The following is a 25466-nucleotide window of genomic DNA, read 5'->3' as shown; positions in this document are numbered from 1 at the left end:
AGACTCAGATATATCACTGATGTGCAAGTACTACACTTCATGCTTTCCACTTCTAGAATATTAAAGACGAGACCTCACTGCTACCACCAATGTTGATTTCATTGATCAAGTAAGGCAAATAAACTATTTTATTAAAATCATGTAAGTCCACATAGAACAAGACTTCCAAATTTTCGCTGCTATGCCTTAGTCAAAAGTTCACCTGCAATCTTCTAAGACACTTAGAGTTAGTGAAGTGCAACCAGAAAAATCAGAAGTGAAATACCAAACTTGGACTTTCAGATCTACTGAGCTTCCTGCAACTCCATCCTCTATTTTTGACTGAAGCAGGCCCATATTTTTACTACAAGAAACAACGCATACTTTATACATCAAAACTGTATTTGGTTCTAACATACTACAACTGGTATCAGCTTATGCCTCCCATATCCCATGAATCCATTATTCCCTTGCTACTTCTGATATATGTCTATTCACTGTCTTCTCAGAATCGCCCTTTCACAAAATAGAGCTGGATGAGAAATATGTGCATGCAAATACCACTTTCATGCACTGCTGTTTGATTTGCACATGCAAATATGGGTACATTATATACACCAAGAATTTTCACAAAGCAAAGACTTTGCATTTCTGAAGCTTCTGAATCCAAGTGCATATGGGAATTTCTTCAACTGTTGCTGTGGCTTTATACTTTCTGTTTATTATTCTGGCCTATCATGACTCCATACACAAGGATTCGCTGCTTTCTGGATGAATTCTTACTGCCTTTGAGATGATGTAAAGTGATGAAAAATACTGTAGTTTATCTTGAAGCCCAGTCAGTTAATTACCTTGAGCTTACTGCCATCCAGCTGAAGGAGGTGCTCCCCATTAATGTTCTGGGCACTGAACTCAGAAACATACTGTTCAAGGTTCAGACTCATCAACCAGTGGGAAACCTGCTGCACACTCCACTCGTGAACAGCACGACTCTGACACTGACTGTGCTTTGGAGACTGTCCATCGTCAAGGATCTGTGACAAAAATGTTCCACGTTATTACTAAAGGGTAACACAGATGAGTAACAACATTTTTCTGCACAAACTGCCAGCATCAGAGCACAGGTATCTGGACTATCTTTGCACTACAGTAATAACAATTTCACACACTGCTGTATTACATCTTGATCTAACCAGACACCTAAGAATGAATCATAGAAGAAAAAGAACTACAGAATCATAGAAGAAAAAGGAACTGGCCTTCCTTTAAACCCAAGCAGGGACTGAAATGGCCAGGTGGCACAATTCAAACCATGTATGCTCCCATTCCCTCACAAGACTTTTTCCTTCAAATTAGCAGATTTCTAAAGGATGCAATGAATTGTGCATTCCACTTCCTGGGTTCATTCACAGATCTTAATTATTTGTTTAAGCTTTTAAAAAAGTATCAGGGGAAAATAAAACCCTCAGAAAACCACTCTAGACTTCAAAGTGATGATATCAAACAGCTAGAGAGACTGATACTGTCTATGGAAGAAGAATTACGAGATGACACAGAGGAGTGGTACGGGACACACAGTGATCCCACAGCCCTGGCCCTGCTCTCACCACGTTGTGCTGCTGTGGGTGAGAGCACAAACCCCACCAAAAAGGGCTGGAGCAGACCCATGTCCCTGCTCTGCTACTTTATTCCACCCACAGATATGCCAGTGGGGCCTGAAACAAAAGCTATTCTGTCCTGGCTGTAGTCAGCAAAGCAGCTGCTACAGGCTGCAGCAGCTGTCTGCTGTTACAGAAGCTTTTACATTAGGTTAGATGGTGCTGGGAGCTCTCTCAGCTTCTGGCTGTCCAGTTGTCAGGCTGGACACTATCTTTTTCTTCTGCTACTGCCAGCATGAGCTCAGCACAGCTGATGCTTGGTCTGGTAGATTTGCTTTGACACTCCTTCTGCTTCCAGCATACCACAAAAACTGCAGTTTGCTGTGGCCTTGAAAACTCCCATCAACAATGAGAGGGCAACTCAAGACAAGGAAAGAGGAGTCAGTGACATCTGTGTGTTCTGTGCCAACAAGGGTATTTGCCACTCAACACCACAAGACAAGAAATGTGACTCTGCAGAAAAGACAGTACATTGCCACATGACGGTCACACGATTCACCACAACAGCACGCTAGTATCTCACCTCATCATCAATCATATCCAGGCTCTGAGTGAGGGAGCAACAAAGAAACAGGAAAGAAAAGCATTATAGAAACAAAATACCAAACACATAACAGCATGTAAAAGTTCAGGCAATGGCAGCACCAAGGTATGCAAACAGATATGGCTACTTAAAACCAACAAGATTTCTTTAAAAAGAATTATTTCCAGAAGCAAAGAGGTTCTGTTGAAAGCTCACCACACACATGATTTGGCAGCTAAATATGACACTTCATCAATGAAACCCCTCTGGAGTTCCTGATCCTGATACCCTAGAACTGGTGGGAACCTCTCTGATGGCTCCAATTTCCAAGACCAAAAGTTCCTTAATTAGAGGAGAACCGACTGCAAGAACTGGGTTCCCTCCCCACCCTTCCATTTTTTCTTTTTCTTTAAATGCTGATGGGGCTCCTCGGGAAGCCAGAGCGGAGGAGTGCTTGCAGCAATGCACTGTGGAAGGCTGAGGAGCAGCACCAGCCTCCTCCCTGCCCAGGGTGGCCGGGGAGGTTTCCAGGGCAGCTCTTGCCAAAGATGCTGCCTCATCTGGAGGCAGCAATTTGGCACACAGCAAACATGGATGGAGAAAACGCATTCATTTTTATGGACCTGCTCAGGCTTGGCATTTTAGAAGTAATAAAGTAGAAAGCTGAACAAGCAAAATAAAAGGATTTTCAAGCTTTTAATTCAATACCACTCAGAACAGGACATTGCCACAATCAAGTACATACGGGGAATTAAATATGGTAAGATAATGAAGCGCATTATCAAGAAAGTACTAACACTAAATAAAGTGTGAGTGATGACGTTGCTATTTGCCGTAATTTACAGCATATGCAGACCTTTGTGCTGTCTCCTTTTGTTATAAATTTTTGCCCTTAATTACCTGCACTAAAAGCAACCTCAAAAGAATGGTTTGGTTTGTAGACTTGCAGTTTGGGAAATAGAGTTGCACGGAACAGCTCTCATTCTTTAAACCCAAGTAAACCATGCAGGCAATAAAAAAACCCCTACCTATCAGTAAAACAACAAAAAAAATGATATAGAAGCTATAGATACTTCAAGTTCTCCCTCTCTAGTAAAAACAATTTGGCTCAAATCTCTCATGAAAAATGTGAAGTTCTTACGGAGTGTTTGTAAAAGAACAAATGCACAAGTTTCCTGACTCCACAGGATGTGCTGTCAGCTACTGTCAAATTGTACAACCTTACCCACAACTGAGTTACAAAATTAATATCTTAAGAGGAGCATTTTCAATACATTATATTCAGCTCAAATATGTCACCAGTTTACAAGGTTAGGAACGCCTTTTTACTTTATCATTCTACGAAAAACTCTGGTTTGGAGTAATTGATTTCAAATCCACTGTGCAAAGCAAGCACAAAGAATGCAAAGTGGATTAAGACATACACGTTATAATCAATACACACACATTCAGGTACAGTAACACACAATTACTGCATGCACATTCTACCAGGGTAAAAACTGGGGTAGGTGAAGGTGCCGTACATCTCAACTACATTTACCAAACTGTACTGTATGCTTGGTATATCAAAACTGTCCCAGGCCTAATTTAGTGTATTTATATCTATATCTGCATCTACGTCCATATGTACATACTTTAGAAATTTAGAAACCAAGATTAATTTCTGTCTCAAATCCTACTGCCTAAAACCTTTCCTTTATTATTTGAGCAATCAAGCGAGATTCCATAGGAAAAAGAAAACAACTTTTTCCCAAATTAAACAATTACATCCGCATACCTCATCTGATGACAGTGCTAAGGAGTGCGAGAAGCCTGGTGTTTTAGGTTCTGCTCCTAAACCACTCAAATCAGCTGAACTTGTGCTGCTGGGACTGAAATCATCATTGAATGTGAAATTCTGCGGAGAAAAAGAGGAGTAAGAATGAACAAATTATTGTTTAGATGCATCTAAAAGGGAAATTTGCTTTCTGTTTTCCATGTTGGCATAGCTCAGGAGTGATTTCAATCGTTTACCAAACCAATACACATGAGGAAGCCTAATGTTTTATAGTGGTACTATTTACAGGATGCACAGTATTGTTACCACTCTCTACTCCGTGAGACACCTTTGCCAGCTTAATGCCTCAATGAATATCAAAGGTGTCTAAAAGCAATTTCCAGACTCTTAAGATGCTGGCTCTCAGCCTGGAGCTAAATTACTGCTTCTGCAGGTTAATCACTAGCATTTGCTGTCCTACAAATACTTAGGAGAAGTGTAGCACAGGCAGCAGCACAAAGAATAGGACAGAGAATTAATGAACAGAGAGAAGTGAAAACTCCTATTGAAAGAGCAAGGAGAATATGCTGTGAATCCACTTCTGAGTCCCAAATAATCTCCTTGAAAAGTGAAAGGATCCTCCCTCTTTGCCTGTGCCTTTAGAAAAAAATGAAACTGAAAGTAACAAATATCTTTGGATATTGAATATTATTTACTGAACTAATAACCATAAAACAAACCCTGTTTTTTCTTAACAATGCAGTGAGACACATCACATCTTACAGCAAATAATAGCAAAAGCAGGCACAAATTTTTCAGGAATACAACAAAACTGCCATTAGAATATGACAAAAATTAACAAGTATTTCACACTAGAGGGAGAACAATGAAAAAAACAAAATATATCAAAGATTAAGGACACCATGATATTCCATTTAACTTGAATACACACTTGACAATACAGAGACCTCTACTCTCTACTCTAACATCTAAATGAGTATTAAATCCAATTCACCTTTGACCTTCACTTTAGAAACTGAAACAAGAGAAACAACACAAAAAAAGTTAACCTTCTATCTGCCCCCCTCAAATACTTGACCTTTCTTTCCTGTAAACAGGAAGACTTCCAAAAATATCAAGTGTTGGTCCTCTTAGTTTTGCTGGAAATCCAACTAAATATTGGTATCACGCTGTGCTTTGAAAGCCTGAATAGTAGTACAGAAACTCTTCATTTAAGAGCCTGCAAACTTTACAGAGAACATAAGAATATTTTTGTGACCATTTTTCTCTCACCTACGTTTAGAATTCCTGATCTGTTTTTCCCAGCTCTTTATAGAGAAGAAGAAAATCTGAGCAGCTTCCTTAGCTGCTTCCTTAGCCCACACAGCATTCTTAGGCCAGGAGTTCAACAGCTCTACCTCCTGTTGTGTGAAAAACATATTTTTCTTTTTTAAGTACTCTGATTTTTATTTCACCTCTATTTTCTGCAAGCTTTAGCTTTACAATGATTTTAAGCTTTTCAAATTTAATTTTTTACAGCAAAACCACAAGATAGCCAAGGCCTGGTAATAATTAGGATAGCCCCCACAACCTCAACCTAATACTACCTAAAAGGGTGTGCTTTTTCCCCCATTTGAAAATTATATTTAAACAATGTTTGCTGAAATACATAAATAGGATTTATGGGTCTAAATTTTTTTTTCCCTAAAAGAGAAGAGGTAAGCAAATAATTTCTGTTCAGAGATTTCATTGGTGGTCTTCTCTATCAAGCTGATTTGGACTGCTGTAAGCCTTGTGCTGCTCTCCCTGCCAGGTAACACAAGAACAGCTATGATCTTGCATAGCCAAGAGCACAGCAGAAGTAATACATCACCAGCTTTTGGCATCAAAAAAGTATGAAATGCCTGTAGAAGCTGCTATTATGAACATGCATTTGGTGGTAGAAGACAGAGAAATTAGATTTCTGATTCATATTCCAATACAAAGTTGAGAACCAGATCTGTTTCTTTTTACCAGACAAATATAAAAAAATCAACTACTATAAATCATAAGAAGTTACAGGCAAAGAAATATTTTCCAGAAGTGAAAACAAACATGAGAAAGCCAAGTATAATACTATAAATAAGGGTTATTTAAGGAATTGTCATGCTGAAACATTCATGCACATAGAAAGGAATCACACAGATGTATTAAATTGCAATATTTCATATTTACAGTTCAAACATCTTCATACAGAGAATTAAATCCAACATCCAGCATGCATGACAAACAGATTTCATTACTGGGGGGAAAAAAGGCAGATGACTGACAGCATACAGCATTTCTTCGCTTGCAAACACCTCATTTGAACATGGGTACTCCCACTACCAGTCCTGAAGAATGAAGAGAAGATCTATAACTGAATACACAAATCTAGCATTTGTTCAGTGGATCCAAATGCTGATTTCCACTGGCACCACTTGCTTTTGTTACGGTACAGCACACCACAGTTAGTTTACTGGAATAATGTACATTAAGACAGAGTAAAAAAGGTAGAACAGGGAATGGTACAATGACAGAGATGTTCTGTTTGGATGGGCTGTTACCGTACAATGAACACCATGCACTGTTTATTGTAGTAGTCACATATTGGCCTGTTCTTTTTTCCAGAATCACAAAGCCAATTATGCTACTCAACACAGTGGGAATAAGGTAGTTTTTATTTTCTACCTTTGACCCTTTTTTAGCTGGGCTTAAATTTTCAGAGGAAGGTTCAGTTGAGCTGGTAGGCGACGGCAGGTTGCTGGAAGAATTGGATCCCTTGCCGCTCTCTCCATACCATGTGAATGGTACACAGTGTGGGAGAGAGGAGGATCGCTCTGCTAAAGATTTAGTGTTTGCTGGTTTCTGCAGCATCTCTCTGACAGTCCTGTTTAAGAGAAAGGAGCAGGAATATGCATTAGATTATAAAAGACCGGGAAACAAAATGCCACAGAGGCAGTTAATTGTAAAGAGTGACATTCCCTGTAGCTGTGACTAAAGAACTGAGTGGCATGCAGCTGGTAGGGGCATGCCTGAAATATCTCTTTCAGTACAAGAAAAATAAGCATATTCTTTTGATTCTTTTTCTAACTCAAGCTTTCTTAAGACAACGTACACCAAGCAAATGGAGACAGATGCCAGCTGAAAATGCCTATACTCCCACTGCTCGGATGAGAACCAGCTCCTGTCAAGAAGCCACACGTTGTGTTTGTGCATTTCTGAGCCCCTGTGGTATCTCAGCATGATTAAATCATTAGACTCAGCACTGACCCAGAGAAGATCTGGCTTGGATTTTGAGCACAGGCAAAATGAGTCAGATGCATCTGTATCCATCTATGGAGATGTTCCTTTGTTACAACAGCTAAATACACTATTATTTTGCTTTAAAATTAATTAAATATTAAGAATATTGATGGAGAAAAATGAAAGAAACACCTATGGGACTTTATCAGATCCTCTCTTTTTAATAACAAAGATTGCAGTAATCAAGTCAAAGGTAATGTCTAAATTATAACGCCTATAATGTTATGCCTAAATTTTATTTCCTTATATATAAGGAATATATATATAACATATCATTAGTACAGTACATAAATTAGAAATAATTATGCAAAGTGTCTGCCTCCAAAATTTATGCATATGTCATAGAACCATATTATTTACATCAACATATATATTATTCAGGGTATTAAAATCCCACTGCTATTAGCAGCCATGTGTAAATGGGGCATAGGTACATCTACCTCAACATCTTCCTTCTGGACAGCTTCTAAATCATTATAACATAATACTAGAACACATATTTTGTGAAATCTCTTTTCTGTATGGATGAAAATGAGGCTGTCAAAGGACCCCCATCTATGGAAGCAGAAGGACAATCCATTTAGCATTTAGCAACTAAATACTCCGTTTAGCAACTAAAAGAAAGGCTGTTGCATCTGACCCAGTCCTTTACTTTCTTCTCATCCTCTAATCTTGTTTAAACATATAAAGTAAACACAAATGTTGTTGCCCAAGTCACCTAACTTCAGGCAGGGAAATATCTGCTCCTTACTTAAATGGGGTATTTTTTCATATCTGTAGCATTAGTGGTAGTTTCAGAAAATAACTTGGGATTTATTTACATATCCTGAGAGCTATGTTCTGGAAATGGCAAAATAATGCATGCAACACTCATTTGACAACATGATTAATTCTACATCAATCAGCTGCTGTAACAGACATAATTATAACAGGATGCTCTCTTTTCCTCATCTTCCTTCTTTCAAAGAGCTTATACAGCTTTGGACTTGTAGAGAACATCCTCACATTTCTTGGGAGGCAAATGCTTTGGAGTTAATAACAAAAGAAGTGGAAATGCCTGTTAAAAAAGTTATGCTGAAAGAGTTACACTCCAGTTAACAGAGGTCAAGTAAGAATGACAAACGCTCACAAACTTCAGCTTTGAAAGCAGTATTAAACTCTGCTTTTAGCAAATAGTAATTGAGTTATTGAACTGTATTAAAGAAATATTTAAAGACGAGACAACTGATTTATCACATGGACTAATAAGCAACTAATCTCTACACTGAGATCTGTTCTCTCTAAAGAAGACACCTGTAAGATCTCACAAACATCTGCAACATCCTGTGTTGGCATAAGGGTCATTCAAGGTCTTACAAACAAGTATACATTCATTTCCCCCACCCTGTGGCTTGGTATCTAAATGCTGCATAATGTCTAATACCCTGCTAAGGACAATAGCTGCCTCACAGCCACATAAAGTGCAGAGATTTTAAGAATCTCTTTAGAGAGAGGTTTCTTTAAGAAACCTCTCCCTGTCACTAGGGAAACCCAGCAGCAAGTATCACTGACTCCATGTCAGCTGTGAGCAGACGCACTGGGACAGGTTTTCTGACACCAGCAGAGAGGTGATGACTGCTGCCTAAGATCACTGAAGATTCTGCCAGATATTTGCAGAATACAAATGTACAAATGTATGCTGAGACAGACTACTGCATTTCAGCACAGTGTGCCTGAGGGACTAAGGAAGGTTTCTTTTGCTTTTCTGATTTTATGGAGCTACACAATGTACTTGTCACTGGCTCTCCATATAGCAGACTGTCAGTAGAACTGCACAAATGGCTGCACTGGATTTCCCACCACAATGTTTTTTTGAATAGCAGTCAAACTTTGCTTTCTTTCAATAGCTCTTTTATCATGTAGGTTTTTTGCACTGTGTTATGTGCAGAGTTTTTGAGTTGTTATGTCCTTTCTAGACTTTTGGAACATATTAAGTTTGCTTAGCCCTCCTGACTTTATTTTGTCTTTCACACCTGGATCCAGGTATCATGTTGTGATCTTGTCAGACTCATATGTAAGGAGAGGCCTTCAGTAAAAATCTACACTAGCTTTTGCAGAGATTGCTTCCTGTAGTTGTAGCATTCATTTATTTATTCAGAGTTCTGATGCTGGTGAAGTTGTCTCATCATATCTCACAAGGAATTCACAATTCCTTGCCTGAAAGTTCTTGATGTGACATGCAGTCAGCATTTTCCCTATTTTTCAACTTAAGATGTTTATCTTCAGGAAAAAAAAAAAAAAAAACCCTTCTGAAAGCATTACTAGTGTGGGTGCTGCAAGGCTGCAGTGAACAGCTGCTGCTCGACCTCACTTGGGGTGGCTTTAAAAAAAATAATATGTGGAATTTTGCCCAGGTTTCTGGTTCATGGACATTATTAACAGACTGGGTGCATCTTGTAGGGCTGCTCTGAAAATCTATTTCTGCAAATCCCATTAGTGGATGCAACAGCAGCAGTGACTGAGTAGGACTTGATGATTCTTGTGAGTCACTGCCAGCTTGAGAAATTTTATGATTCTATGACATTATAAACCTCCAAGTATCTTTAGATTATATGTCAGTTTTTTGTGAGCCAAGGAATCTAGGTTTGTAATCTCAGGTTATCTCAAAGCTTAACACTTCTTTATGAAGTCAGCAGGACTGTAAATATTCCATCTACTAGGATAATTAGGTTTTTCCAGCGTTTCTGGCACACAATTTCTGGCATCCCCAGTCTCTCACCCATACCTACTGCCACAGGCCACCCTAATAGCTTCTTTCTCTTTCCGCTTCTTGCCCTTGCTTGAACTCCTTCTCAAGGGAGCCCTGTAAGAATATTAGAAAACATCAGGAAACATCTTAGAAAATTTACTTTCAATCCTTTTAATGAAGAAGAAAATGTATTTTAAGTATAAAAAATGCTTACCCAAGATCTGCAAGTTTTCTCTTTAGTTTTTCTGTATGCCCTATAGTAGGGCTAGTTGTTCTTGTTGCCTGAGCACTTGTGGCACCATCTAGGATATATTTGTACATGGAAGAATGTACATTATTAATTTTAATTGGTACTTTCCATCCAGAATACTTTATGTATCTTTTCATAATTAGATACCCATACATGTACATGTGTGTGAGTACACAATTTAATTAGGAGAATTCTCATTTTTAGGAAGATGATGTGAACAGGAATAAAGATAAATAATTTCAGAATTCAAAAACACACAAAAATTTTAATTAAAGAAAATCAAAAGTTAATATTGATTGAGTTTTAATTAATATATAATAAATTGAACAACACAAAGTATTTATAGGCAAACATTCCAGTGAATCCATTTTTAAATTCAGCAGCAGTTTGCTTACATTTATTTTGTACAGAATTCATTTGGTATGTATGCTTTACTTCCGAAATTACTCCTAAAATTCTTTTTTCTATTTTGGAGCCCAGGGTACCTTTTATGATAGGCATGCTAAGAAATAGTTAATCAGTTTAGCCCAAACATCTTTGTTAAACTGAATGTGTAACCTAAAATCTAACCCTTCTGATTTAAAAAACAAACAACCATTCCCTCCCCAAAACCTAAATGTAGCTTAGTTAATAAATTTGCCCTGAGGCATCTATCAATTTTTGATCTCTTCTACCAATGCTATTAAATCCTAAAGAGGAAACAGGCTGCAGTACCTATAAAGCCAAAACAGTGAATCTGAGTCTGGCAAACATCATGTGAAATCTACAGGGAAGCTAAAAGAAAACACACTACTGTGTGTTTAGAAGTTCAGACACTGTGACTCTTAAACATAAAGAGTGTTCCCAAATCCCTAGAGGAAGCAAATGAAGGTCAGTCATTCATGTCACTTGCGGTTTGGTGGCTTTTGCAATGTGACCTCAGGCATCCACAACTTTCAACTGGAAGCACTGCTGGGTTTGTGGATTTCTCCTAGTGTTGCTGACTTAAACTGAACCCTCAAAATTAGCCCAAAGTACCACAGCACTATCACAGGATAGTCAACTATGTGTACAGAACTTTGTGTGTTGTTTTGTAGATAATATCTGCCCAAGTTTTCATTTGAGCAAAAATTTTAATGTGCAATTAATGGGTTCTCAAATCCTCTGAAAAGTAGGAAAATAAGCCTTTTGCAATACCCACACTAAAAGCCATACTATTTCCACCAATGTAAGTCTTTATATTAAAAAAATATAAGTTTCAAGAACAACTAACAAGCAATTCCATTCCAAAAAAGAAAACAAAAGAAATTAATATGAAGAATGACAAAAGCAAGATGAAGTCTCAGAAGAAGAAATCCACTACCCAAGGAGGTAGAGAACTTTAGGCAATGCACACTCTGCATCAACCCTACACTGTGCACACTTCTTTCCTGTTTCTTCTAACAGTTTCTCTTTCACCCTTAATGCATGCATCTCATTTAACCACTGCCAAAATTGTCACAAGAATTAAAACTTGCAACATTGATTTTCATACTAGCTATTCACAGGCAAGTGGCTTCCAGGGCAAGGGGTAGTGGGTTTTTTTTTGAGAAACTTCTTAATGAAAGTCAAGAAATTATAAAGTCCAGTGGTTTTGTGTTGGGCAAATAATTAAAGCATTTAGTAGATGGATGTTTTGCTGCTGTAGTAGAAAAAGCAAGCCTGGAGAGCTTAGCTGGAATACACAGCAGCTACTTAGAATGGCAAATTTCTTGTTCAAGCTCTTATATCCCTATGATCCCCCTCCCACACAGCTGGGGCCAGCCAGAGCCCTTTAAATAATGATGACTTGCTGAGAAGAATATTTGTGCTGACTATGTGATGTAATAGAGCACGGATAGCCTAGGTCCCAAAACCAGCCTCAGTGGCAGTGTGGATCAGAATCTACAGGGTCTTGCATGCAGGAATTATTCAATGCTTGCACATGGCAGCAACCAAGAACCAGAGCTGTAGGTGCCCTGCCTGGGCAGGACAGGACTTTGGCCACCCTGGTTTGGTGCATCTTCCCCGGCTCCTTGAAATTCTTCAGAGAAAATAAGGGAAAGCTGGTTTCTCAGAATAAATCACACAGAAGCTGTTTAATCCATCACCTCAGCTGAAAGCTGCAGTAATGTGTGGCTGATGGATGTGGAAGACACTAGACCCCAGTCTCCCTGCCCACTGGCACACAGAACTTGCAGCAGCCTCATGTCAGCAAGCACTGCCCACCGCAGTCACCTCGCTGCCTTATCAAAGGATGATGCTACTGCACAAACCAGGCAGAACTGAAGAAAATTAAGTCATCACATATACATGAAAAAGCTGTGGTTCTAAGCTCATCATTTTGCAATGAAACTAACCTCATGCCACTCCAGCCCCTCCCACAACACTGCAGGATCTCGTAAAAAAAGATGAAAACACAAATGTGAGCTTGCTAATGCTCACTTCTGCTATTGAGAGACTAACCCATGGCCATGTGCATGTCCACAGAGGTGCTCTCTTTCCATCTCTAAAAAACCCCACCTGAACACATAAAAAAAATGCAATGTCTTTTTTTATTTTCTGAGCTGTAAGAGTTTAACAGACAAATTAACAATCATTTAAAATAGCATTGCTGCAACACTTGATGCCAAACAACTGATCTACTATGTTTCTTTTTTTAGTAGGACTTACTAAATATGATTTTTTTTACTTGAAATTATATTGCTCTGGTTAATTCTTATGTATTACTCAGCAGAACCTGGACACACCCAAAAGCATTGGTTGTTTACTTAACAGTCACAATGAGGAAAGCATGACAGCAATATTTAGACAAAGATTGTTTTTCAAACCTAAAATGGAAAGTGTGACACAGTGGGCGGAATGCAATGCCCTATTCCTTGCACTACAAGGTTAGTTTCTACCAATTTTTTATCAAAGTATTTTTCATACATAGGTTGGAAGTGCAAGATTTAGAACTTCCCTAACAAACCAATCACACATTCAAGCTGAGTTTCTAAAGGCACTATCTTATATTCACACCCTTCTTTTTACGTGCAAAACTCAAATATTGAATTTAACTTGGAATCCTTAACAATTTAACCTAGTTACAAGTAGCAATTTCAGAACTTATGTAAAAATTCTCTCAATATATTAACCTATCCTAAATTCAGTAAAGTTTCATAATGCTGTCTTTTATGAACCTATGTGAAAGCCTTGCATAAAGATGAAGAAGAAGCAGGGTTTAAATCAGTAACAAGTCAGACACACGAACACAAATCCTCAATAAATTGCTCTTTTCAGTTAATTCAAGCATGCCAAAGTCTGTTATAAACCTATCTATACCTCGTCCTGCAGACCCCACTTATGAACAATTTTTTAATTATGCATTTTAACTTATGTGACAGAATGCAAAGTGAATTGCTAAGAATGCTGAAGTGGTGTCATATGTTAATTCTGACTTTGAAATGCATCTGAAAAGGACAGCTCAGTGTTCTGTGACATATCATATTGTTAATTCTTATAATAAACTGGCATCTGAGACATTTACTTGAGTGACATATGATTGTATCCTGTTTTATCCACCTAGCCTTTCAAGAGTCTGAATCAAATTAGTAACAGTGAGGCCAATCTCCCCAAGAAATTACTTTGGTTTTTTCTGTAAATGAAAAATCTCCACTAACCTGTCATTAAACCTAGACTTTGCTTCCTCTTAGCAATTAAAAGCTGCAATCTGCTGTTCTTGCTTTACACTCCTTTCCGCACCCTCCAAAAAAATCATTTAGCAGTGCCAAAATCACATTATTTGAGTAAGTACACTGTGTTAAGCATGTTTCTAATATGGAGGTGTCCCAAGGTCAAAAAACTTTTTTTTTTTTTTACAAACACAATACAACATTTTCTTAAGGGCAATTTCCTCCTGTTTTTTTCAGTGAGTTCCAAGAAAGCCTGAAAAAAAGAAAGTAAGCAGTTCCCTATCCCATTTTAAACTTTGTCTTTTTCTTATACCACCATACAAGACATTTTAAAGTTTTTGACTTCCAGGTAGGCAAAAGAAATTACAAGAGGATGACCTTCTAGTTGCTAAGGTACTACTGCACAACAAAAGATAATAAAGTAGATAGCTGTTAAGTGAGCAAAATGATGCATCAATTTATTGTAAAAGAAACAGTAATACCTTTATCCTGTAAAATATTCCTGCCAGCTGGGTGATGCAAAGGAGATGCTTCAGAGCTGTGCCCAGATTTTGAAGGAGAGGAAAGTGGAGTGTCCCCCCGAGCATATGGGGAAAGGACACCTCCCTTGTGGTGCTGTTCTTCTTCTTGGTTTTCAGATAGGTTGTCAAGTGAGATTGCTGCACTGCTAGCCACGGGGGAGAGGGAGGAAGCACCAGAATCTGATGCTGGTGAGGATGCTCTCATGCATAAGGGCAGTGGTGATTTTGAAATGTGCATGGGACTACTGTAACTGTGTGATGGCTGTTGGTATAAGAGATTATAAAGCAGGTTATACCACTTAGTAAGCAAACAGAGCAAGATTTACTTTGAACATGCAATTCTTTTATTCATTATTTAGCTTTCTATTTGTACGAAATGCTGTAGCAGTTCAAGGCATTACCCTTTGATGTTGTTTATTGGTACAACACGTGTTGTTTATTGGTATCTGCTTTCAGATGAAGTCAGAATAGGACAAAACAATGAGCAAATATTGTATCAATTGTTGTAATAAATTAACAAATAGAGAAATGCAGAATTCAAGCTCCTTTCAGCTCCTGCATAAATGAAAAGACCCTCTGCGTTATAAAGCATATGTAAATCAAAAAGACCAGGATTCCAGTTAAAACACAACAGAACCAAAAAAACAGGTGTGCTGACTCAAAAGGAGACTGGACTTGCACATCACTCAAGTACATTCACAGCAGACTGGCCACAGAGGAATAAATACTGCCTGTGCTACAATGAAAGGATAAAGACAGAGGCTAAAATGACCTGCAGGGGCAATCTAGCACTCCACAGGAAGCTGGAAAGAGAGGGTAGAGCCCTTCTCACCTTTCGTTCCAGGCTGTCCTCCCCATCAGTTGAACTGATGCTATCATACAGCCGCGTTCTGGAGGGCCTCTGCCGCTTGTTCTTCACCGAGAGCTGAGCTCGAGTCTTCAGTGCTTTGGAGTCCAGTCTCTCTGTTTCTGGAACTGCTTCATTGAAATCTGTATGGAAATGTGATTTGAAACTGTTTAACAGAAGTATCTTTCATTACTTTTTCCTAAGAGAAGGAAATGTACAAACAATTGCAAGCACATGCACTTTGCATAGAGTCATAGAATAATTTAGATTAGAAAAGATACATTTTAATGGTACCTGTACCTTTGTAACTCCTATAGTACCCCCAGAAAAAGTTATTTGCATGAACAAGTTTATCTGTACAGATGCAGCAAGTGCATAGCAAAAAATCAACTGCAGATATTTAAGAATTCAACTAAGCAATCCCACTGTTACAGAGATGACCACACAAACCCAGCCCTGAAAGTAGATCCACTTAGACTCCCGCAGAGGAAGTTGCATGTGCTTGGCCTGCAGAGAGTTCCCCTCCAGCAGGGCACAAACATCATTGTATGATACGTGAAAACTGGAGAAGTATTTAATATAAAAGAATGGAACAATGAAACCATCTTACTTGCCTGGCTTCAAAGACACCTGATTCCTGAATGTCTCATGAGCAAAGTATACTGAAGACTTCATACATGACTTGCCTCTACAGCCAAAACTGACATAGCTGTACCTGTCTTAGCTAAGAATCATCCACTCGATGAAATATGAGTATTGCAGCAAATTTAACATTTTTCAAAGCTGCAGTGACTAAGACTAAAAACATTTTAAAAGGTGCTTTTGTATTTTATACTAGAAAAAGAATAGATTCTTACGGTTTCAACAATTTTTTCAACCCTTACAGTGAAAACCAAACCATAATCCATTAGATACATTTGTTTGTCAATATACTGCATTCAGAATACACTAATAAATTAAAATATGGTCTTACAGATATTTCTGCTTTTCTTCTGTGTATACGAGTTAAATTTTACTTCACATGATACTCCAGAATAATTAGCATTGTCTGACTTGCAATGATGCTTCTGCCCTAAGTACTTCACAGGAAAACTACACATGGCCATAGCATGAACTGCTTGCATTTGTTCTTTCAGGTGTACAGACTTCTATATGTCCCTTCATTTCACTGCTGAAATTATGCAAACTATAAACATAGGACTGCAAATGGTATTTACAGAAGTGCTCATATGGGCCTTCTTAAAGCAAAAGACCATCTGGGCCTGGAAATTACTACTTCCTCCACCCCATCTTGCCCTGCTTTGTTGCAGTGGAACTGGGCTGCTGTCAGATTGTCTCTACCCCAGCCACATGTGCTGCCACCCCCAGTCCCAGCTACCTCTTCTGCAGAGAGTGGCTGGCCCTCACAGCTCCCAGCACAAACCCACAACCTCACATGATGCTGCAGTAATCTCCCAACCCACTGGGGCGTCTGGAAAATCTCTCACATAAAAGTCATAATAGTTCTTATTTCACTCTCAGAGTCAATGTAATGAGACTTTCTTTCACCAAACGTTCAACCACTTGACTCCAACGTTCTTCCATCTGAACTATTTCAGTACCACTGTGAAGCAGGAAAGAGCTCGCCTGTACTCCCACTGTTTTTCCATTAGACAGGCTAACAGAATTTAAAATCTCCTTCTGTGAACTGATGCATCCCTGGGTATCCAAAGACACCCAGAAAGCAGAGACATAAAGTGGCTTGGATGGGAATTTGCACAGAGATGTCAAAGTCTGAGACTGTCAAAGCTGGCCCCAGCACTGAACTGTTTAGATTTCAAACCACTGACTCCTGCCAGTAAACAGCTTGATTGTCTACTGCAGACACAGCTCATGATCACTAAACCAGAAGGCTACAATATACTGCTGCAGTCTCAGAATAAACCATATATTTGTAAAGGAAACACAATCCATAGTCTAGTATTCCCTGGCAAAGCAAAGGAAGAATTATGTGGGCCACGGTAGTTTTGATTTTCTCTTTTAAAGTTCCACTAATGTTACTGGCAGCCCCTTAAGCTCAGTGTGAGGTTATGTTACAGCCTGAGGAGTCGTGCAGTCTTGGCAGGATGCTGAACACAGCCAGAGCACTGGCAGCATCAGGAACAGTTTTACTCAAATGTTTGCAACCATCAGGTTGCATCCATTGCTTCTTCCCAAGTCTCCAACCATGCAAGAATGCAATAAACACCTCAGATCACACTGAAACAAAAACATACTTGATACAATTTTAATTCAAATATTGTATTTTTACATACCCTAGTTTTTTGTTGGAAAACAGATCTGCAAACTTCTGGACAAAATTCTGGGATGTGGCTGTCTACATGCAGTCCTGCCCCAGGAACCAAATGCAAAGGCTTGATCACGAAGCATGTGTTATACTTGCCAAACATGAGCCAGAAAAGAGACTGGAGCACCTGTGTGAATGCCACAAAGGCAGTGTGCACAACCCACAGCACCAGAGCGACTCTACTCATGTCCAGCTGTCCATTGTGGACAACTCCCCTGCCCTTTACAGCTCCTCTGTAAACATCCATGGGTTGATGGCAAGTTCTTTTCTTAACAGGTTTAAACAAGAGTGATGCAGAGACCTAGGCTCTTTGCAAAGCAAGTATCACTATGTTAGAGTCTGATACAAACCTCAGAAACTGACACAGAATTTACTGGAAAAGGTATATGGAAGTCAAAGAGTGCTGCAGCATATTTAAAGATATACTTATTTTTAAAAACAAAGTTTTTTTCCTCTTGTTAAAACTACAAATGCAGCCTGGAATCGAAGGTCTAACTATGCAGCTTCTGCTTTCAAAAAATCATTACCAATTTTTCCTAGCAAATAATTTGTGCTTGTATTCATGTGGTTAAACTTGGATGTTTAAATTTAGAGATCATCTAGTCTAACACTCAGAAATAATTAACACTGGTGACATTTCTCCAGGAAAGCATTTTTGGAATGAAAAAAGGGAGCCCTTTGAAAATTTTCATGCAAATGCATAAATTAAAAAATATAATTTTGAAGCATTGACATGCAGATTTTTAATACTGTACTAAGAACTTCCAACTTGTTAGAATTAATTTTAAAGTTTTTCTTTTTTTTTTTACATGTACAAATTCCTGGGTTTTAGCTCTTGAGCCATAGATGTGTGTTGACATTGTTACAACAGTACATGTAAGCATCATTTTTCTGAGTCAAGTGAAGAAGACATAATTTCTTCTCCTGAAACAAACTACTGGAAGGATTTGTGTTAACAGCACTGCTAAGTATTAAATGTTTTATAACACTTAATGAGTCTCTATGGCAGAAATACAGACTTTCTTGTCATCTTGAGTGCTTTTCTGAACTTCAGAGATTTCATTAAAATTAACACTTGACAGAAACAAAAACAGGTCTGTGAAGATTTGTGGAAACCAATTGCACAAAGTCTGCATATCACCTAATACCACTTCAGCAGGATTAGCTCTTCTTTATACACATAACTTGTTAAAAATGTAATTCATATGGATTTGTTTGCAAGGAAATATTGTTGGGGTCCACACATGAAATGACTGCTAAAATATCAATTTTAATAAAACACCTCTGTGCTTGCTAGAAATGAATTCATTTCATAATGTATTGCTTTTTTTTTTTTTTTTTTAACAGAGAAATAAATAATATGAGAGATTCTAGGAATCCTGGGCTGCATCAAAAGCAGGGTGCCCAGCAGGTCAAAGGAAGTTATTCTGCCCCTCTGCTCCCACCAGGAGTGCTGCATCCAGCTCTGGGACTCCCAGGCTAAGAAGGACATGGAACTGTTGGATCAAGTCCAAAGGAAGACCATGATGTTGATAAGGGGACTGGAGCACCTCCCCATGAAGACAGGCTGAGAAAGTTGGGGCTGTTCAGCCTGGAAATGAGAAGATTGTGCAGAAACCTCATAGCAACCTTCCAGCATCTGAAGGGGCCCGACAGGGAAGCCAGAGAGGGACTCTGTCAGGAACTCTAGTGACAGGACAAGGAGTAATGGTTCAAACTGAAAGAAGGGACATTTAGGTTAGATATGTAGAAGGAATTCTTTACTGTGAGGGTGGTGAGACACTGGAACAGGTTGCCCAGAGAAGCTGTGGCTGCCCCATCCATGGAAGTGCTCAAGGCCAGGTTGGAGGCAGCTTTGAGCAACCTGGTCTAGTGGATGGTGTCTCTGCCCATGGCAGGGGCATTGGAACTAAATGATCTTTAAGTAGTTCCAACCCAAACTATTCTATGATTCTGTGATTCATAGGAGTTATGGTTTGGTTCAAACAAACCTTGACTTAAGCCATCCAGGCAGGTTACTTGCTTAGTATCTAGATTTTCCACTGGATCTCCTCTAGAAACTTCTCCAAAAGATGTCTGCCTTTCAAAAATGTTGTTGTTATTGTTAACCTGGCTTCCATTTTGCTTCATTAGCCTGAAAACTTCTGCTTCCAAGTCTTGTATCTGAAAGAAATACGACGCGGTATTACCAACAATATTCACCCCAATACGCCCTCCCCATTAGATGTTGTTTTTCCAGAATATCACACAGAATTGTCTCATTCTCCAAATACAAGAGTAAATGCTACTCACACGAGCTTGTAAGCCCTGAACCTCTACAAGGTGTGCTTTCTCCAAATCTTCTATTTTCTTTCGTTCAGCTTCCTGGCGTTTGATGAAGTCAAATTCTCTTAGGGGAAAAAAAAGGATGTATTTGCAGTCATCAAAGCAATCAGAGTGAAAAAAAAATGTTTTGCTACTCATCAGAAAAATCTGTCCTTACCAAATAATTTATCACTCACTTAGTAAGAACTATGAAACTGCAATCAGGACCAAACCCTAAGAAATTAGTCTAAGTGAATATGCTAGGCATATAAAAATGGCAAGAGCAACTTATCTGGAAGAAAAAAAAATCTCAGTTCTGACTAATAATCAAAACAGTTAAACTGGTTTCTTTTTGTAATCTGTGTTTATAACAAAACCAAGGTAGCTTAGTTTATGCTGTTCTGTGTTGTAGGACATAGAGCAAAGTCTCTGTTTTATTAGAGTATGATCGTGCTCCTTCACAGAATGGACAAACTCTAAGTTTGCAGGTACAAATTGAATTTTCTAAAGGAAATATGTTACATCAGTTAAGGAGTTTGAGGTATTTAAAAACAACTGACTAGATCTTTTACTAATATAAAGCAGAATGTCAATAGAAAGCTATCCAAACTCATTCTAGTGACTTGCCCTATCTCTTTTTATTTTGAATATCAAAGAAATTTGTCATAGAAAGCACACAGGATACAAACTAGCTTTGGAACAGTCACAAAATTCCAAAATAGGTAATGATATTTTGATAATCTAACCCCCTTTTTAATGGGACAGTATATTAATTTCTGCAATCCCAGTTATCACTTGACATTGCTGTATGTCTTTGCATTTTCCTCTTTAAATAAGTGTATTTCAGCAGAAAATGAAATAACTGCTGCTGCAAAAAAAAAGTAATTTGGGGAATGGAAGCTGTTATAGAAATGTAAGATGTTATTATTCTTGCTAGCCACCAGAGAGAGGGGACCACATGAAACAGAGGGGGCCAGGAAATCATCAGTTAGCTCAATTCAGCTCAAATATTCTTGGTATCTACAAGAAGAAGAAAAATAAAATGTAAAATGTAACAAAACAATATTCTTTTTGATGTTACATAATTACACAGCAGGAATGAATCCAGACGATATAATACCCATATAAATTGCTGCAAACTTTGCTAATCAAATGCTTTACTGTGATTACTCTTAGTTGTTTGCAATTACATCGAGCTACCTCCTAATTCTGAAACATACCAACCTGGAATATTACAGACTAAGTCTTTATTCAAGTACAGTATGACTACAGCTTGAATACTAGCATTTTTCCACAATAGAAAGAGTCCATGCTTTTCATGAATAAAAAAGTGGAAAATAGTGTTTACCTTACAGGTGTTTAACAATGGGTTTCATATTTCAAAATATATCACATACATGTTTTCTAACTGGCCACTAAGTCATTTGCTGAGCCTGGTGTAGCTGCTTACTTTTGCTGAAAATCCTTGATTAATTTCTTTGCCTTGTTATATTTCTTCTCCAGAGCCTGATACTGGCTTTGCGTCTCCTTGAGGTGCTCATTCACTGTGTGACACAGGGTTTGTGCCTCAATCCAATAACTCTCTAATTTCATCATCCTTTCCTTATTCTCCTCAATGTTCTGCTGGAGTTGGGTCTTCTCCAATTCCCACCTCACCTTCTCATTCTCAGCAGCCTGCAGCTGAACAAAGGAGTGGAGATGCAGTCCATAAAAAGCTGCAAAGTGCAGCCTAATAGTTCAAGATTAATTCAAACAACACAAATAGAGAGAATCAGTAAATCAGTAACCATGATAGCAATACACTAGCAGTGGGAACAGTGTTCCAGGACAAAGAAAACAGGCTGATACATGTATTATTCTTCCTCATAAACCCAAGCAGAGTTCTTGCTCAGAGTTCCAGTACAGCCTCTATGCTTCTCTGGGTTATACTAACCTATTTGACTGGCTGACATTTAAAAATGTCAATAGTGGAGTACTCAGGCAAACTGCAGGGTTAATCAGCCAGCACATGGGATGCATTTTGCTTTGTGCACGTGACTCAGGTACTATAAAGCATTCACACACTTTGAGAAAATGATGACATTTCTTATTTTGAGGAGGGAGAATTTGATTTCAGATTTTTTTGTTTTGTTTTAGTGTTCTCATTTGTTAACTGAAGCTACCTGCACGTTTCAGTGTTTGTCACTGGATAAGGGTAGGGTTACACAGCATCTTGTGGGATTTAGCTCCTATAATTTAGTAAACAAAATATGCCTTAACATCCCTGTTTATTTATCAAGAGTTCTTAATTTGCTCTAGGCAGTTCTGCTAACATTATGGATGATACACACCAAAAAAATTAACTTGTTTGCAGCTTTATTAGTATTATACCTAAATTAGTCACATTTTCTTCAGCTCTATTGAAAAGATGAGGTAAAAAGGTTCAACACTATAAGGCACATTAACCCTAAGTCTGCAAATGGATTTGCAGAGAGGAATATTTACACCCACACATTGATGCCATCAAGTCAATGGGCCTTGGCACAATCCCAAGGGATCGACTGTGGCTCCAGTTGCTAGATTGGAACTGAAAAACAGAGGAAGCAAAGATTTTTGGCTTTCTGGACTGAAACAGGACAAGAAAAATTGTCCTTACAGGAAACAGTTGCATTCTGAATTTTTTTTAACAGTAATTTATGCAGATTTGATAAACACTATGCAAAATACAAAATAATAGTGAGTGCAAATGCTGCTGGAAAGAAATAATAATCAAAAATCTTTTCATGAAGTACAATTTTCTCTTTTTCTTATTTTTATGTCCCTTATAATGTACTCAGACTCAACGAGAAGGTTGTCATTATAAAACCTAGTATTGCTGAACAACTGAATAATCAGTTAGGTTCCCATAAAGGTTACCCTAGTACAAAAAAACCCAATTGTTTTTTTATTGCTACAGCAAATTTAATTTATCAACTAGCAACTGATTGTGAAATAATGTTTTCTTTTAAACGGATCATATTTTTCCTTCCTAAACTATCTTTTAAAAAGAACTGCAACAATATGAAACAACACATTTTCTTCTGCATATAAAAATAATTTCTATTAAATACCTTTTAAAAAATCAGGTTTTTAAAAAATGTCCATGATTGAAAGTAGCGTAGGGATACTTTAAGATCACTGGTAAATAAAAATGTATTAACTTCAACTTGGATATTCAAGCCAAATATAATTTTAAAACCAGAAAAAATGCATCAGAATTTTAAAACTAACAATCTGCCATTTAGTCATTATGATACCCCTTAAAACATATGTTTAACTGAAGCTACAAAAGTTGGCACTTTCTTTTAATAGCAGCACTTAAGATTTTTCCTCGAAACTTGGAACAAAGAATATACACCAAGACAAGATTTAGCTGAGCCGCTGTGCTTCTTAATCAGCCTTTAATAAGCATGGTGACTTCTCCACCCACATAAAGATACATCTTCAGATCTGATTTTGCATGAAGAAAAAGCCATTACGTATTAACTATATATTGATTCTTACCTTTGTCTTCAGCTTCTGAATTTCAGCTTCTGTAACTGCATGTTTGATTTGCAACTAGAATTGAAAACATAAAATAAACAAGTGAAGTCACAGAGAGTACTCCGGTATTTTTAAAGCCTGTGCTGCAAGTTGAATACCTTATTACATAGCAGAAGGCCCCGAAGAGTGCTGCAGTGCAGTAGATTGTAAATTAAAATGTCTAGCTTGCAAAATGACTCAGTCTGTGCAACCTAATTAAAGATAGGATGCCGTCTAACCACTCATAATTTCAAATCAGAACATCCAATCTGTTTAGCAAAACCAAATGTCTTATGTTTAAAAAAAATTAGATGTTATCCTGCTGGGCTTTGCTCTCCTCTGATGTGAATGTGAAATATGTCCCAGTGCTGAAAGTCCCACTGCACTGATTAAAGCAGGCACATTACAAATAAGCAAATATGGAAATAAGTGATTTAACAACTCAAGAAATCAGGAAAACCTTGAGGGAAGATTCCACACATTTATTTCATGCAAGAAAAAAGGTAAACTGATGCTATCCTTCACCAATAGCTGGAGTTACTCTGCACAAGCCAGCTAATCTCAGCTGAGGGCAGTTAAACAAGGAAAGTGTAAATAACAGCAACAGCATTCAAGCAACAAAGTGATTGCAAGCAGATTAACAGCCCAGGCAGTGTGCTAAAGATGGTAGTTACATCACCAAGCAGCCACAACAACAGGGGATCTGTACAGGGAAAGGGCTGGTGTGGAGGACCTGGCACCCACCTGCAACACCTGCTGTGGGACTTCTTCTGTACTAACCTACATTAGTCTGTCCCTGTGGAGTGGACAGTCTACTACAGTCTACTACTCTGAGTGTATTAGGCAATGTCCTGAAGCACCTTTAGTTTTGCCACAAAGGTCTGCTGTTCACAGGCTTCAGGAACACTCTGAAGTACAAAACTGAACCACAGTTCAACAGCATAACCCTAAATCCAAATGGAAATGATCATGCACATGTACCCAATACTGGCCTGCACCCCAATCCCTGCTGCTGTACTATTTAAAGCAGGCAGCATGGACAAACTACTGACTGGCCCCAAAACCTCACACTGGATCAGTGACTTGGGTACGTTGGGTATGGAGCTGAGGGCAAGGTCAAAAAGTGAATTACAGCCTGAGCCAGCACTGCACTGGAGATAAGGCATTGTCCATTATTTATGAATAGAATGAATAGTTACAGAAAAGCATGTTTTACATGCAGGTTACTTCTCTTACAAGACAAACATGAGCTTTTGGGAATAGTTTATATGAACTAATAGAGTATATGAGGTCGTTGTACTGAACCATAAACTAACACCTCTGGTGAAGCAATGGCTACATTCTTGAAGAACCAGCTGTTAGTAAGAAAATGTGCAAATTAATCAAAGGAGAAATTCTTCTCAAAGAGAGGAATAATGTTCAAAGTAACAGAGCTATCACTGAGCTGACCAGTACAAGTATCTTTTGAAAAATTCTAAACCAATTTAGAAATTCCCTTTTCACGAAGTCTCTTGAATGCTGCTTTTTGTGGCATAGGAAATACACACTCTCAGATACAGTTTGCAAATCAGCCATAATTAATCTACTGAATAAACTTAGTCCTTTGAGGTGGGGAATTCCTCAATTTATGCTGGACAGAATAAGGAGACACCAATTCACCATTTAGGAATCTTCCTTCCAACACTCATTTCTTGGTCATGGTTTCCAGAGGAGACTGTAAGAACTTTTAGTCCCCACAATCATCTGTTACTTATGCTCACTTTTTGACTTTGCACTGGAAAGTGCTACGACTCTTCCTGTGCTCAGTGAGAGCAGATGTAAGATTTCATTTCAAAAGAAACCTGACCACAGCAGCTTGCAGAGACACAGGTAACTTATGGATCACAGGGGAGCAGGGCTACTGCTCCAGGACGGAGAGGTGCCAGTGCAGCTGGGAACAGGGCACTTGGCAGCCCTGGAGCTGGTGTAATGGCAAGAAGTTGCCAGTGAAGCTACTGCACCTAGTAGGCCAGGAAGCTGAGAAGGACACACACGTTTTT

The 25466-nt window shown here is 38.4% G+C and overlaps 1 protein-coding gene across 3 annotated transcripts in view; it reads right to left on the bottom strand.

Annotated features, from left to right (window-relative positions):
• Positions 1 to 25466, bottom strand: part of PPP1R9A (protein phosphatase 1 regulatory subunit 9A) — a 129309-nt gene that overhangs the window by 5739 nt on the left and 98104 nt on the right. Inside the window, exons 8-18 of one of the 3 annotated variants that reach the window (XM_053977638.1) lie at positions 23410 to 23463; positions 21338 to 21567; positions 19876 to 19972; positions 19575 to 19746; positions 15243 to 15400; positions 14372 to 14672; positions 10183 to 10270; positions 10005 to 10082; positions 6626 to 6824; positions 3938 to 4057; positions 831 to 1013 (exon numbers count right to left, since the gene is read on the bottom strand). In XM_053977638.1, the coding sequence (XP_053833613.1) occupies positions 831 to 1013; positions 3938 to 4057; positions 6626 to 6824; positions 10005 to 10082; positions 10183 to 10270; positions 14372 to 14672; positions 15243 to 15400; positions 19575 to 19746; positions 19876 to 19972; positions 21338 to 21567; positions 23410 to 23463 (1680 nt within the window). Of the gene's footprint in view, positions 1 to 830; positions 1014 to 3937; positions 4058 to 6625; positions 6825 to 10004; positions 10083 to 10182; positions 10271 to 14371; positions 14673 to 14777; positions 15401 to 19574; positions 19747 to 19875; positions 19973 to 21337; positions 21568 to 23409; positions 23464 to 25466 lie in introns of those variants that run through there. The other 2 variants (XM_053977655.1, XM_053977648.1) reach the window with 2 other exon arrangements.

This window comes from Vidua macroura, chromosome 1 (genome assembly GCF_024509145.1).
Source record: "Vidua macroura isolate BioBank_ID:100142 chromosome 1, ASM2450914v1, whole genome shotgun sequence".
Lineage (NCBI taxonomy): Eukaryota > Metazoa > Chordata > Aves > Passeriformes > Viduidae > Vidua > Vidua macroura.
This window is presented reverse-complemented; position numbering and strand designations above follow the sequence as displayed.